General features: G+C 33.3%; 2 protein-coding genes across 2 annotated transcripts; one reads left to right on the plus strand and one right to left on the minus strand.

The window, feature by feature from the left end:
* Window positions 1-641: 641 nt before the first annotated feature.
* LOC114728552 (D-alanine--D-alanine ligase-like) lies at window positions 642-3,103 on the plus strand (the record flags this gene model as incomplete). Its single annotated transcript, XM_028915461.1, has 5 exons — window positions 642-859; window positions 1,476-1,521; window positions 2,006-2,114; window positions 2,334-2,396; window positions 2,866-3,103. Coding segments are annotated over 5 exons (520 nt in total), but the record flags the coding sequence as incomplete, so codon positions are not given.
* Window positions 3,104-6,381: 3,278 nt separating this feature from the next.
* Window positions 6,382-6,924, minus strand: LOC114728548 (senescence associated gene 20-like). Its single transcript, XM_028915458.1, has one exon. The coding sequence runs from the start codon at window positions 6,922-6,924 to the stop codon at window positions 6,382-6,384; it is 543 nt and encodes a 180-aa protein (XP_028771291.1).
* Between the last annotated feature and the right edge of the window lie 5,978 nt (window positions 6,925-12,902).

A 12,902-nucleotide genomic window follows, 5' to 3' on the forward strand; every position in this document is an offset into this window, starting at 1 on the left:
AATTTAGGAGTTCTTACCATAAATAAGGAAGTTGCGGGGAACATCTGAACTTCTTAATAAGCCTAAAGATGATATATGGTGTGAGCTGACCTCAAAGCTGCAGTGTGAAACTCTGTGTGTCAAGCCAGCAAAAGATGGTTGCTCAACTGGGGTTGCCAGATTATGGTAGATTGCATGTCTTGTTAGTGGCTCGTTTTCATATTATTCAGTGATTTATACGTTTCCAGTACATCCTCTGATTCCTTGCTTAAAAAGCAATTATTGTTCTTCACATTCTTTTGTTCATACAGTTGTTCCAAGGATCTTTCGATATATCTAAAAGCAGTAGAGGACTGTCTTCTAAGGATTCCTGCTAATAGCTTATCAAAGGTATGGCACTAGGAATAATGAAATCCAGTTATATAGGTTCTCACTTTATAAGGCATCTGAGGAGAAAAGGGATAGTAAAATAACGAATTAATGATGCACACGTGCTATGAGATCATTTTTCTTCCTTCCTATTCTCAAAGCTCACCTGAAAGTTTATTTATACGAATGAGAACTCTTCATTTTTATTTTTTTTTTTACATGACATCTTATCTCTCGTTTTTTTCTCGGTGCTCAGGCACATGGCATGATTGAGATGCCAAATCCTCCTCCAGAGGTTTTGATCTTGAACCTTTCATAGAGACTGATGAAATAGTTGTCACATCCAAAGATAAGAATGGGACTGGGCGCAACCTCATGTGGAAAGGGGACAGTAGATGGGTGGAAGTAACTGTTGGTGTTATAGGCAAACGTGGCTCTATGCACTCTCTTAGTCCTAGTGTCACTGTTAAGGAAACTGGTGACATTTTGTCACTAGAGGAAAAATTCCAAGGTTGGTCCCCCCCCAAAAAAAAAAGAAAAAGGGAAAAGATTCTAATGCTTGCACATCAGAAACTATAGCATAATGATAAACATTACCCCTCATGCTCTGATGTAATATTGGAGCTGAGAAATATTACCTTCGGTCCTAATTATAAGAGCTAGTTGACTAATTTGAAGAAATTAAGGAAAGAAGTTAAATCAGTTATTTATAATAATATGTATTGTCTTTCTTAAAATATCCTTGCTAATCAAATATATTGGATAGAAATATCATTGTTAGAAGGATTACTTTGAACAAAAATGCATAAACATGAGAGACAAAGTGGATTGGGGTCTTATATTTAGGACCAAAATAAAAGTCAAACAAGGTCTTATATTAAGGACCGGAGATAGTATATAAAAAGTAAACATCAAATCACTTTAAATGACCTAAATATCACTTTGTCCTTTACCTGCTCGTTTTTTCCCTACTCTTTCTCTTATGTTGGGAATCTATTTGGTTTTTGGGGTATTACGGTTGGGATTCCACTTATCTGTCTTTATTTCTTATTTTGTTTTCCTTTATTTTGACTGCTACTCTTCACAATGGCTTATCTGTAATCGTCACTTGGAATATTGTCTGTCAGGTGGGACAGGCATCAATCTGACTCCACCTCCCTTGTCAATCATGAGGTACTTGTTACTTTGTTTACGTGATCATTTTCATGACTACATCTCTTAATGTCTTGGAATCTCTTGTTTACCTTAGTCTTTGAAGACCATCACTAATTTTTTTATTGGCATTCGATTGCCATACTTAACAGAGTAAAGCCTTTTCCTGGTTACAAGTAGGTATAAACTTGGAATCATTATGCTCCTGAATAATTCCTTAAATCTGCAATCAGGGTTGATATCTTAAACCTAAGAACTATTTATAATTCCTTAAAATTGGCCCAAAAAAATTTATAATTCCATAAAATGTCTGTGGCAGGTATATTGATATTTGGAAATAGTTTCAATTCCAAATCTAATAAATACTGATATCTAATATTCTATAAGCTGGTTTAACATCTCCCTTGCATATCACACATTGATGAACTGAAAATTCTAGTTTTACCTGGATAATTGAATTTATCAATGGTTTCTTGAATAATATCTTCTTTCTTCTCTGTAATAGTGAAGCGGCTTTGAGAACCTGCAAGCAGAATATTGAACTCATTGCAAACACCCTACAATTAGAAGGATTTTCGCGCATTGATGCATTTGTCAATGTTGACAGTGGAGAGGTTTGTTGATCTCCTCCTTGGGGCATATTTTCTCATTTCCCTCATTTCCATTGATATATCATTGATTCCTCCTCAAGCTTAGATCAGATATGCCCCTTGATATGTAATGAAGGAGCTATTAATGTTTATGCTGAACTCACAGATTTCTGTTGACATCAAGGAGTCATTTTTGTCTTGCAACTTATTTTTCTTACTCCTCCATCATTTCATGACTTGTAGGTTTTAATCATAGAGGTGAATACTGTGCCTGGAATGACACCTTCCACTGTTCTGATTCATCAGGTCAGTTCCTGCACTTATAAAATTCTTTTGCTTTCTTAATCTTTCAAGCAATATTTCAATTTTCAAGGATCAGGCATTCGCCAGTTACGTACTTTGGTGCATCTGAAAGTTGAATGGGGCCATCATTCCACACTGCATTTAAAATCAGTCGGTAAATCGTAAAGGCCATTGACATAAATTTGAGCGATTTTCTTCTGGTTTTGGGTAGATTTTTATGTCTTGCCCCACCTAATGGCTTGAGGGAGATGAAGTGTGAAACCACAGTTTTGATATCTGAAAGACTTGAAATTTCTGTGTGTGGAGGAAGAAACCTTGTGTCAAACGGAAGGAAATAAATGAAATCCAACAAAAGGGATCTATATGTAAACACACAGACATTTTAAATCAAGAACTGGAACATAACTAATAACCAATTAGTCCAATTCGTCTGATGATTCTAGCTGACTTTGTCTTTCAATGCTTATCTCAGGCTCTAGCAGAGAACCCACCTATGTATCCTCACCAGTTCTTCCGCAAGCTACTTGATTTGGCATCTGAAAGGTCCTCCACATGAGAATTTCTGCACAGTTCTTGTCAAAATGCTTGGTAACTGTTACTGTGTGTATTGTGTGGTACAGATAATTATTCTAGCCTTCAACAATGGTGGTTTAGTGAATGTTGATGTTATTTTGTAAAAATTATAAAATCCATGACGGTGGTTTGATTCATGGGCTATAACTGCCTAACTGGCGCCCGTCTTGAACTGGAATGTTGGCGGTTTTTCTATATAATTATATTATGAAGTCAATAATACAGCATTAAGGGTTGTGAAAAATTGTACAAGGTCCTTAACATAAAACCTGTTTAAGTAATTTAATTAGATTAAAAAAGTTAGGTAGGTTAGTTAATCGAAATTTTTTTTCAAAAATATTATAATCATCTTTCTTAATATCCTCTTTCTCTCTTCTATTTAATTATAGTTAAAAGAGTATTAATAAAGGTAGTTTAAAAAAATTGATAAATATGAAAAATAAATCTTACATTTAGAACTAAAATCAACTGAATAATCAGATCGTACATTAAGGACTAGAATTAAGAATCAGAAGAATATTTTATTAAGAGGACACTAAACAAATACCTAAAAGCTTCAAGGTATGCTCGTGATGTTACCAGGGGAGGGAAGATTTGGTCGTGGTTTTTTTTCCCTTTATTTGGAAGTCGACAAATAAGAAGGGATAATGAAGGCGATTTTTCACTTAGCCTTTAAAATTCTTCCTTTATATGTCTCTTTCATCCTAAATTTCAAGCATGTCCTAAATCTAGTCCTTCGCGGACACCTGTAAGAACGTTAATGAACCAAAACTTGCATGGCTTGTTTAAGAAATTAGTTGTTCATCCTCCACTTGCGATGTTAGTTAAATAATTTTATGGATGCTTTTAAGCTATTGTAGAATTCAAATGGTTAACCGCATTTTTTTTTTTATTTTATTTCAGGCAAAAAAAACTGCATTTTTTTATGTGTAATATTAAATCTAAAAGAACAAGTAGCTTAAGGTTCATGGTTTATTTAACATTTAATATATTAATATAATATTGATAAATTGTCAATTTATGGTCAACGACAACAACCTTGAAGCTTACGGAACCAAGATTCGAGTTTAAGATATATCATCAGTTCATCACATACGCCCAATTATAACATTGCGTGTGTTGAAAACAAACAGAGAATAGGAATAGGATATGCTTAGCCTCTTGTTAATTGGGAGGGTTGTTCTTGTGGCCGTCTTAAGAAATATACCTTTTTTATTAGAATCTCTTTTTTTTTAGCAAAATGTTAAAATCCCTAGCTCGCTACTTGCTTGATTAATTGTTTTGTTTTATTTATGCTTACTTGGCAGTTAAATTAAGGGCCGAGCACACATCTAACACCATAATATTCATTTAGGTGCAAAAATACTCTAAGATTCTAAAATGACGCAAAAATGCTACGAAGGTTAATTTAAGCAAACACCCGTTAATTTATAAATATAAATGAACGTGAGGCTCACCATTAAAAGTAACGAACATTAGCTTAAATAAACAGCCGTGGCATTGTAATATTATTATAGCGGCAGTATGAACAGACAGATTTATGCCTTAATTCTTGATTAAATACTATCTCCAGTCTCTCTTTTTTTGAGTGATCTCAACCGGTATCCTAGGCAGACCATCTTTCAGGTACATCAACGGCCCAGACTGATCTAGATTCACTAATTTGTAGGTACTTCGAAGGGTGGAATAGCTGGTCAGGAGATTTAACGTTTTCCATGCCCAAGCAAGAATCGAACCCCTGACCTTGGTTAATGGGAGTATCTCTGGTCCTTAATATAAGAGCTAGTTTAACTCTCAATTTGATCTTAAATATAAGATCCTGATCTATTTTGTCTCTCATATTTATTTATTTTTTAAGATAATCCTTATAGTAATTGCATATGTTAAATGTTTTACCAAATGACGTATGATTAGCAAGGGTATTTTAGAAAAAAAAAAAATAATAATACTACCTCTGGTCCTAATTATAAGAGCTAGTTGACTAGTTTGAGGAGATTAAGGAAAGAAGTTAAATTAGTTATTTGTAATAAATATATGTTGTCTTTCCTAAAATATTCTTGCTAATTAAGTGTATTGGTTATAACTACTATTGTTAGGAGGACTATCTTGAAAAAAAAAAGCATAAATATGAGAAACAAAGTTGATTGGGGTCTTATATTTAAAACTAAAATAAAAGTCAAACAAGATCTCATATTAAGAACCGGAGGTAGTACTTATTTATTACAAATAAATAACTTAACTAATTTTCTTAATCTACTCAAATTAGTCAACTAACTTTTATACTCCTCCGGTCCTAATTATAAGACCCAATTGACTTATTTGAGGAGATTAAGGAAGTAAGTTAAGTTGGTTATTTATAATAAATAAGTGTTGTCATTCCTAAAATATCCTTGATAATTAAGTATATTGGCTAAAACTATCATTATTAGAAGGATTATCTTGGAAAAAAATGCATAAATATAAGAGACAAAATGGATTGGGTCTTATAATTAGGACCAATAGAAAGTCAAATTGGGTCTTATAATAAGGACCGGAGGTATTAAGAATAGGAGTAGTACAAGTATAAATGATTTATTCCATATGTGTGTGTCTGTAGACGCTGACATACTATTTATTTAATTATTCATTATAGAGTCATATGGCCAAGCTTCTCACTATATTACACGCTGCGAACATCCTCAACCCACCCAAAAGTTTTATTGATTTTTTAATAAAGTTCTTTATTATTATCATTAGCATAAAAAGCAAGCTAAACAGTTGCAAGTGAGATCAAATCTATAATATTTAACCAACAAAACCGAGCTTCTTACCACTAAGTCATGAATGCTTGGGTGTTATGTTTTTTTTTTTTTTTTCCTTTTTCAATATACACATATACTTTTAAGTCAAACTCTATGAAACCTCTACATTTTACTTTTAACATGTTTCAAATATGAATTTATAAGAATCTATTTCCTCTTTTGGGGTCAATCCCCTTGTAACAGAGAGGGTGAATCAAGTGGGATGATGGATCTTCTAAACTAAGAAAGTTAATTCGCGATAAATGACTTCACTTTTTCCACAATAATACAAGAAAGGCCCTTCCAAAAAAGAAGCAAGACACAAAGAAAAGAAGGCAAATTAAATATTAAAAACACAAGAATATATATTCCATGTATATACTACGGCATATGCTTCTTCAAGCTTCTTTATTCTTCATAGTTTTTCTCTCTCTTTTTCTGACACAGTCATTATTATTGTTTTCTCTCAAATTTATTTTTCGGAGCACTTGACGATTTGACCCACACATTCCAAATACAGTACCGAACTCACAATGCTTGACGCTATTTGTTGAGTTTTTGAAAATGAACGTGTTATTAAATGCTAAGTACACTTTTTGGTTTATAAAAAGATCAAAATGATGATATTATTGTGGCTAAATGGCCAAGAGTAATCCCGGAAGTGATCGGCGGTAGAGATCACGAGGCTGACTCTGCCACAACGTTATCTTCTCCACCTGCTTTTGATCTTCTTCCACCCACGCCACCGGTGCCGCCGGAGTTTCCCTCAGGTCCCTCACGACCAGCCAAGTGTTGAAGTACTCTCTGAACTTTGTGATCAACCCATTCTTCAACGTCCAAACGTGCACCCAATACGCCTGTCCCTCCCAGCCCTCCGTGATAACGCAGTCGCCGATGGCCGTCACGCTCCTCGGCTCGAACTGGAAGCCGGCTTTGTTCGGTGCCGTCTCACCGGTCAGAATCCTCATCATGTGCTGTCTCCCCGGTGGACCATGGAACCAATACTCCAGGTCATTTGCTATCAACTTGGCCACTTTGTCCATGTGCCCCTGTCCCAACAACGCCTTGTACAGTGCCTCCACCGTTGCCCTGTTCTGCACCGCCACGTCTAACCTCTGGTTCATCTCCGGGGCTGCCTTCACCGGAGTGGTCAGCTCCACATCGCCGTCGGCTGGCATTTCTTGGGCTGTGATTATTGGGAAGTCGCTTACTCTTTCTTAGTGCATGGGCATGCTGGTCAAGTGCTTAATTGGATGTATTTATAGGACTATAAGAGGGAGGGACAGGTCAAAGAATGCATAGACGGTGGAGATTGGTTCGACCATGAGATTGGAGATCGGACTGTGTGGATTTTCTTCCAGATGACAAATTAAGTTAAACATCCAAATTAAAGGATAATAAAGTATTGATCATTGTTATTAAGCCTCTCGGCCGAATTTATGTGCAAACCAAACATGGGAATACCCAGTACGTAGATACCCCCAAAATTTTGTCACAGTATTATTTTGAAAGCAACAAAACAAAATGGAACCCTCAAATATTTATCATCACATTGTTAATTAAATTATTATTTAAATTAAAATATTCTTTAATTGGATGGGATGTTTTAGGTATGTATAATCTAAAAGGTTTAACTAGGACTTCAGTTTTGGAATATGAAGGATCGATGTTCTCATTGTTTTGTCCAGTACGTGTTGCCTCTTTGATGCCAACGGTAGTCTGGAAATGAGTGAAAGAGATAAATCCGTTGCTTTCAATATTCTTTTTTCATTAAGAATGAATTCTTAGGTTGGGTCCTAAAAATAATATTAGGACTCTTGTCCATCATAATCATGAACGAACGACGTACAGTTTCCCAATGTGATATGGGTTAGTTTATTAGTTTTTTGTTGATATCACACTCTTGTACATCATATTACTAAATAAGATATTTTAAAGAAACTAATACATATATATTGCAAATAATTAATTTAACTAATTTTCTTAATATCTATAAAATCAAAAGTAGTAATATCTAGTAGGGGAGTTTGGGAATTGAACCTTTAAAAACTCTTAAAAAATTACTTTTACGCAAATCAAAATTAAATTTCTCTCACATATTTATTTCAAACACGGCAAAATCATTTGAAAAAATAGTTAATTCAAATACAAAATCAACTGTGTGCATTTCCTCGGTCAGGAATATAGAGGAAGCACAAAGAGAGAGTGGAAAATATTTTGCAGCCAATGATTTGGTCTGGTACGTGTATGAATTAAATAATGAAGGGGCCACATAGAGATATATGTGGAAGAAATTCAAGACTCGTACAATTGAATCATTCACATCGAAATCAACATGATTGTAGTGGAGCCCTTGCAAATGTTTCTCCTTACACCAAATTAAACAATAACTTTAATGTTATTCAGTGCATTTCACTTTAGAATAGAAGCCCCATGCACATCCCCCAGATTTAGCGCCCATATGGATTTGCTTATATAACTATTTTTAAATATGTTTCATGTAAGCTGAGATAAAATTTTTCTCACATACTTATCTCGTATTTCGTAAATTACGATAAAAAAAACTGCCTATAAAACATTCTAAACAGATTAGACAAGTTTACGCTAGGTGATGTGTGCATGTAAAAAGAAAAAAAAACTCAAATGCTTAACATAAGGCAAGATGCTATATGCTACCTTTCGTCTTTAATATAAAAACTAGTTAAAGATTAAATTTAGTCATAAATATAAGACATCAATCTATGTTATTTCTCAAATGTGTAGTTCATTCTTTAAAGTATCCAAATTGGTAACATATATTAAGGGGCTGGGTTTCTATATAAGAGTAGTCATGATTAAAAATGATAGTTTAAGAAAATTAAGTCATATTTATTATAAATAATAAACTTAATTTTCTTAATCTATTCGGATCAATTAAGTATTCCTTTAGTCCTGTTTAGAAGGTAGAGAGCGGAAGTTTTTCTTGGTCCTATTTATAAATCACTTCATTAAAGTTTTAGCATGAATATATTATTTTATCCTTCATTTATTATAGTATAGATAGTTCTTTTTAAAAAAAATAAATGTATATATTAAATAAGGGTAAAGTTGGAAAGTTATTATATTTTAATGAAGAGTTAATACAGTTAAAGATTTTTCTTGGTCTGTATAAAATATGTTAAAAGTACTTTATAAATAAGATAAAAAAATAGCTCTTATATTAAATATCGGATACAGTCTAATAATTGACAGACAAGGCAATTAAGAGAAACAGTTGGATCCAACTGTTGAGGCATTAAAAAGCCCCTCGTGTACATGTAGTTTCAACATTCCTGTTCCTATCAATCACATTCACAGCAAAATAAACCCCACACAACCACCGTCAAACCTCATCAATATATAACACCCATACACGCCTCACATACTTGTTCGTTATTCTTCATTATCTTTCTAAAAATTCCTAAATATTAGACAGGCAATTTTAGTCGAAGTTGATGTTAAGTGTGCATGTTTTTCTATATTTAAAAATGCAGGCACTAATGGTAATGCAAGACGGGGAAGGGGAGAAAGAGAAAGGAGAGAGAGAGAGATTAAAGGCGGGAGGACAACAAGAGAGGAGGGATACCACACAAATAAAAGGGGAAAAGAATTCAGAAAAGAGAGAGAGATTTAATAATCTGTTTATTCAAATCATAAAACGTGCAAAATGAAATGTATTCAAGGCTATTTATAGCCTCAACTCTAACCCTCGGAATTAAACATAAAACATTCTAGAATGTAATTATCATAAATAATAAAGATTGCAGGCGGAATCAAACCCATAACTTTTCTATGTTATTATACTCCTCTGGTCCTTAATATAGGACCCAATTGTTGAGTTAGTTTTGGTCCTAAATATAAGACCCATTTCTTATATTTATCAATTTTCTCTAAATTACCCCTATAGATACTCCCTCAACCATAATCAAATAAAAGAAGGAGAGATGGTATTAAGAAAGATGATTATGGTATTTTAGGAAAAATGTGTCACTTTTCTTATAATTAACTAACTTACCTAACTTCCTTAATCTAATCAAATTAGCTAAATGGGTTTTATATTAATGACCGGAGGAGTATTATGAGTTCATTACCGATGTATGTTCACTTTTAGTTGGTTTGATGAATGTCTTTCAAGAAAGTGTGTGTGTGTGTGTGTGTGTGTGTGTAATAATGTTTTGAAAAGGATAGATTTGAAAGGGAAGGAAGATGGCTAGATGCATGGAGGTGAGAGTTGAAGGGACCCGACCGAAACAGACAAATGATGGAAGCTGCATGCATCCACCACTATCTAAGGTTTTACTCTTATTAGTTCGGTGGCTTCCATGTATCTATCTAAGGTTTCACTCTTATTTGTTCTTCTTGTCTGTTAAAAATTTATCAGTAAAGAGAAGTTGAATCCCATATATCTCTAATAACTTCCTGCCAGATACCATGTGGCTATAGGCCTCATTCTCTGGGTTTGAAATTATTGATAAGGGATAGATATTGAAAATAAACAAGATCATTTTTCATTCAGTATATGGGTTACGTTAAATGGATTAATGAAGCTTATCTAAATTAAAATATGGAGAAGCCTGTGGACTTATGATAATTACAAAGTTGGTTTTTTCATCCTACACATAAAACATTAATTCATTTTATCTCTTATATTTATTGTTTTTTCATAAACTAATTTATCTGATTTATAAACCGATATATAATGTAATACTGTATTACCTAAAGATAGTTTAGAAAGATCATGTTACATTTGTTTAAATTAAGTAATTTATTTAGTTTTTTTATCTACTTAAATTAATTAAATAGCTGCTGAAATAAAATGTGGACAGAGACTAAAAAGGGGTGATGATATATAAAGATAGGTAGGTTTGGTGATTTAAAGAAGTTTGGTGTGTGAGTTGCAAATTCAGAAATACCAACTGGCATGGGTCCACTGCTTCTTTCTCCCCTCTCTTTACCCATATTCATCCATATATATACAGTAAGCTCAACATCACTATCAGGGCATATGCAAATGCTCCCACCCTTCTCTCTTAACTTCATTTATCATTAAAACCCACCCGTTTGTGTGTGTTTGTGTGAGCTTGTTCTGGGCCTTGAGCCCAATTAAATGGGCTTTGATCTGCCCTGAGTTTCATGGGCTCTCATTTCACCCCACTACTCATATCCCCGTTTCTTCATGGACTTTGTTTATTATTACCAAGGCCTTCCTATTTTTATAAGATATTTTCAGTACATTTCATCATAATCAAAAACACACAAATTAAACTTTACTATTTGTATCTTATAATTTAATAACTCTCTCACTTCGCCCCAATTTAAATATGTATACTCCTTTTTAAGAAAATAAAAGTATATAGAACAATAAATAAAAGGTAAAATTACACATTCATATAATAAATTTAATGAGGCAACTTATATTAAGATTTAAGAATATAAAAAAACTCTTTGCTCTCTACCCTATAAATAAGTAATTATTAATTAATAAATATATACTCTCTGCTCTCTCTTTGTTCCGGACCAAATGAGTATTAATTAATAATTAATAGGATAATAGGGATTACACCAAATGAACAGTCTGGCAAAACTCAAGTTGAGGGATAGTCTTGATGATTATTCCAATCAAATATGATCTTGTTCCAAGATGTTGGTTGGGCATATATAAATTAATTAACATTCCAGGTGGTGAATAAAATAATATGATGTTCCAGATGAACATGGACTTAAATTAAAATACATATTAATTTTGAGAATCCTAGTTTCTTTGTAGTTGCTGTCATCACATGATTAGGACCCTTCTAACGATCCGACTCGTCTGTCTCATCCGATCCACTGCTCCAACATGCCCTCAACAATTTTTCCATAAAAATCCAACCTTAACTAATTTGCTCCTACTATTATACTACCTCCGGTCCTAATTATAAGAGCCAGTTGACTAATTTAAGGAGATTAAGGAAGTAAGTTGAGTTAGTTATTTGTCCTAAATAGGTGTTGTCTTTTCTAAAATATCCTTGCTAATCAAGTATATTAACTAGAACTATAATTATTAAAAGGATTATCTTGGAAAAAATTGAGTAAATATGAGAGACAAAATGGATTGGAGTCTTATATTTAAGACCAAAATAAAAGTCAAATAGGGTCTTATATTAAGGACCTGAGGTAGTATATTATATCCCAATTAATACACATACTTTCTAAGAGGGGTCTTATGATAATAACAGGATAATGTAAAATAATCACTCACATTTGATTTTATAACATGACAAATGGTGGCTTCTGCAGTACTATCTAATGTTGGAAAAATCTGCAAACATAAGAATAATATACCGTTCGAGTTGTGTCCCAAAACAATGTCCTTAAGAGATACATTTTACAACCTCTCAATAATTCAGAAAATAGCACTCTCGAAGATTAAATGAACTTTTCCTGTATGATTATGAGGTGACGGAACAACGAATAATAGAAGAACTCAACAAGAGACAAAAGATTTCTTCTTGAAGAAAATAGTGCTTAATGTTATGAATATTGTGTGGATGTCCATTTACCCCTTCCTCTTCATCTTCTCCAAGTAACTTCCATTACCTCCACCATCCATTACTCCTCCACTACCCATTACTCCTCCACTACTCATTCACTCTTGTAACTCACCTCCATTCACATTCATGGGATTGATTATCCACTATTTGTCATTTAAGAACAATTGTAACCTATTTGTAAGACTATGCCTATAAATAGGGCATGTCATTGTGTTGTAATGCAAGTGAAGAAATACAAAAGCAATCTCATTCTCTTGTCTTCATCTTTCTACTTTTGTGGTTTCATTTTGGTTCTATTTTGGTTCTATTTTATTATAGAAGGAGATTCATATCCAACATATATTCCCATCCTTCTTTGGGGACCCATCTTTCTACTTTTGTGGTTTCATTTTGATTCTATTTATAAGACGTTATCAGCACGAAGCGCTCTTGTAATCGAAAGGTGTTGTAGTAAGGCTAATCAACTAGAAGGTAAATTTCTATATCATTTCTATAATGGTTTGTTTTATAATTATTCCATTTTCTTATTCACATTGATTTGTCTCATAACTATTCTATTCTCTTAATATTAATTTTCATTTAACTTTTTATATGATAGTATCATC

This window comes from Neltuma alba, unplaced genomic scaffold (genome assembly GCF_004799145.2).
Source record: "Neltuma alba isolate B1F8T4 unplaced genomic scaffold, ASM479914v2 tig00012548_pilon, whole genome shotgun sequence".
Lineage (NCBI taxonomy): Eukaryota > Viridiplantae > Streptophyta > Magnoliopsida > Fabales > Fabaceae > Neltuma > Neltuma alba.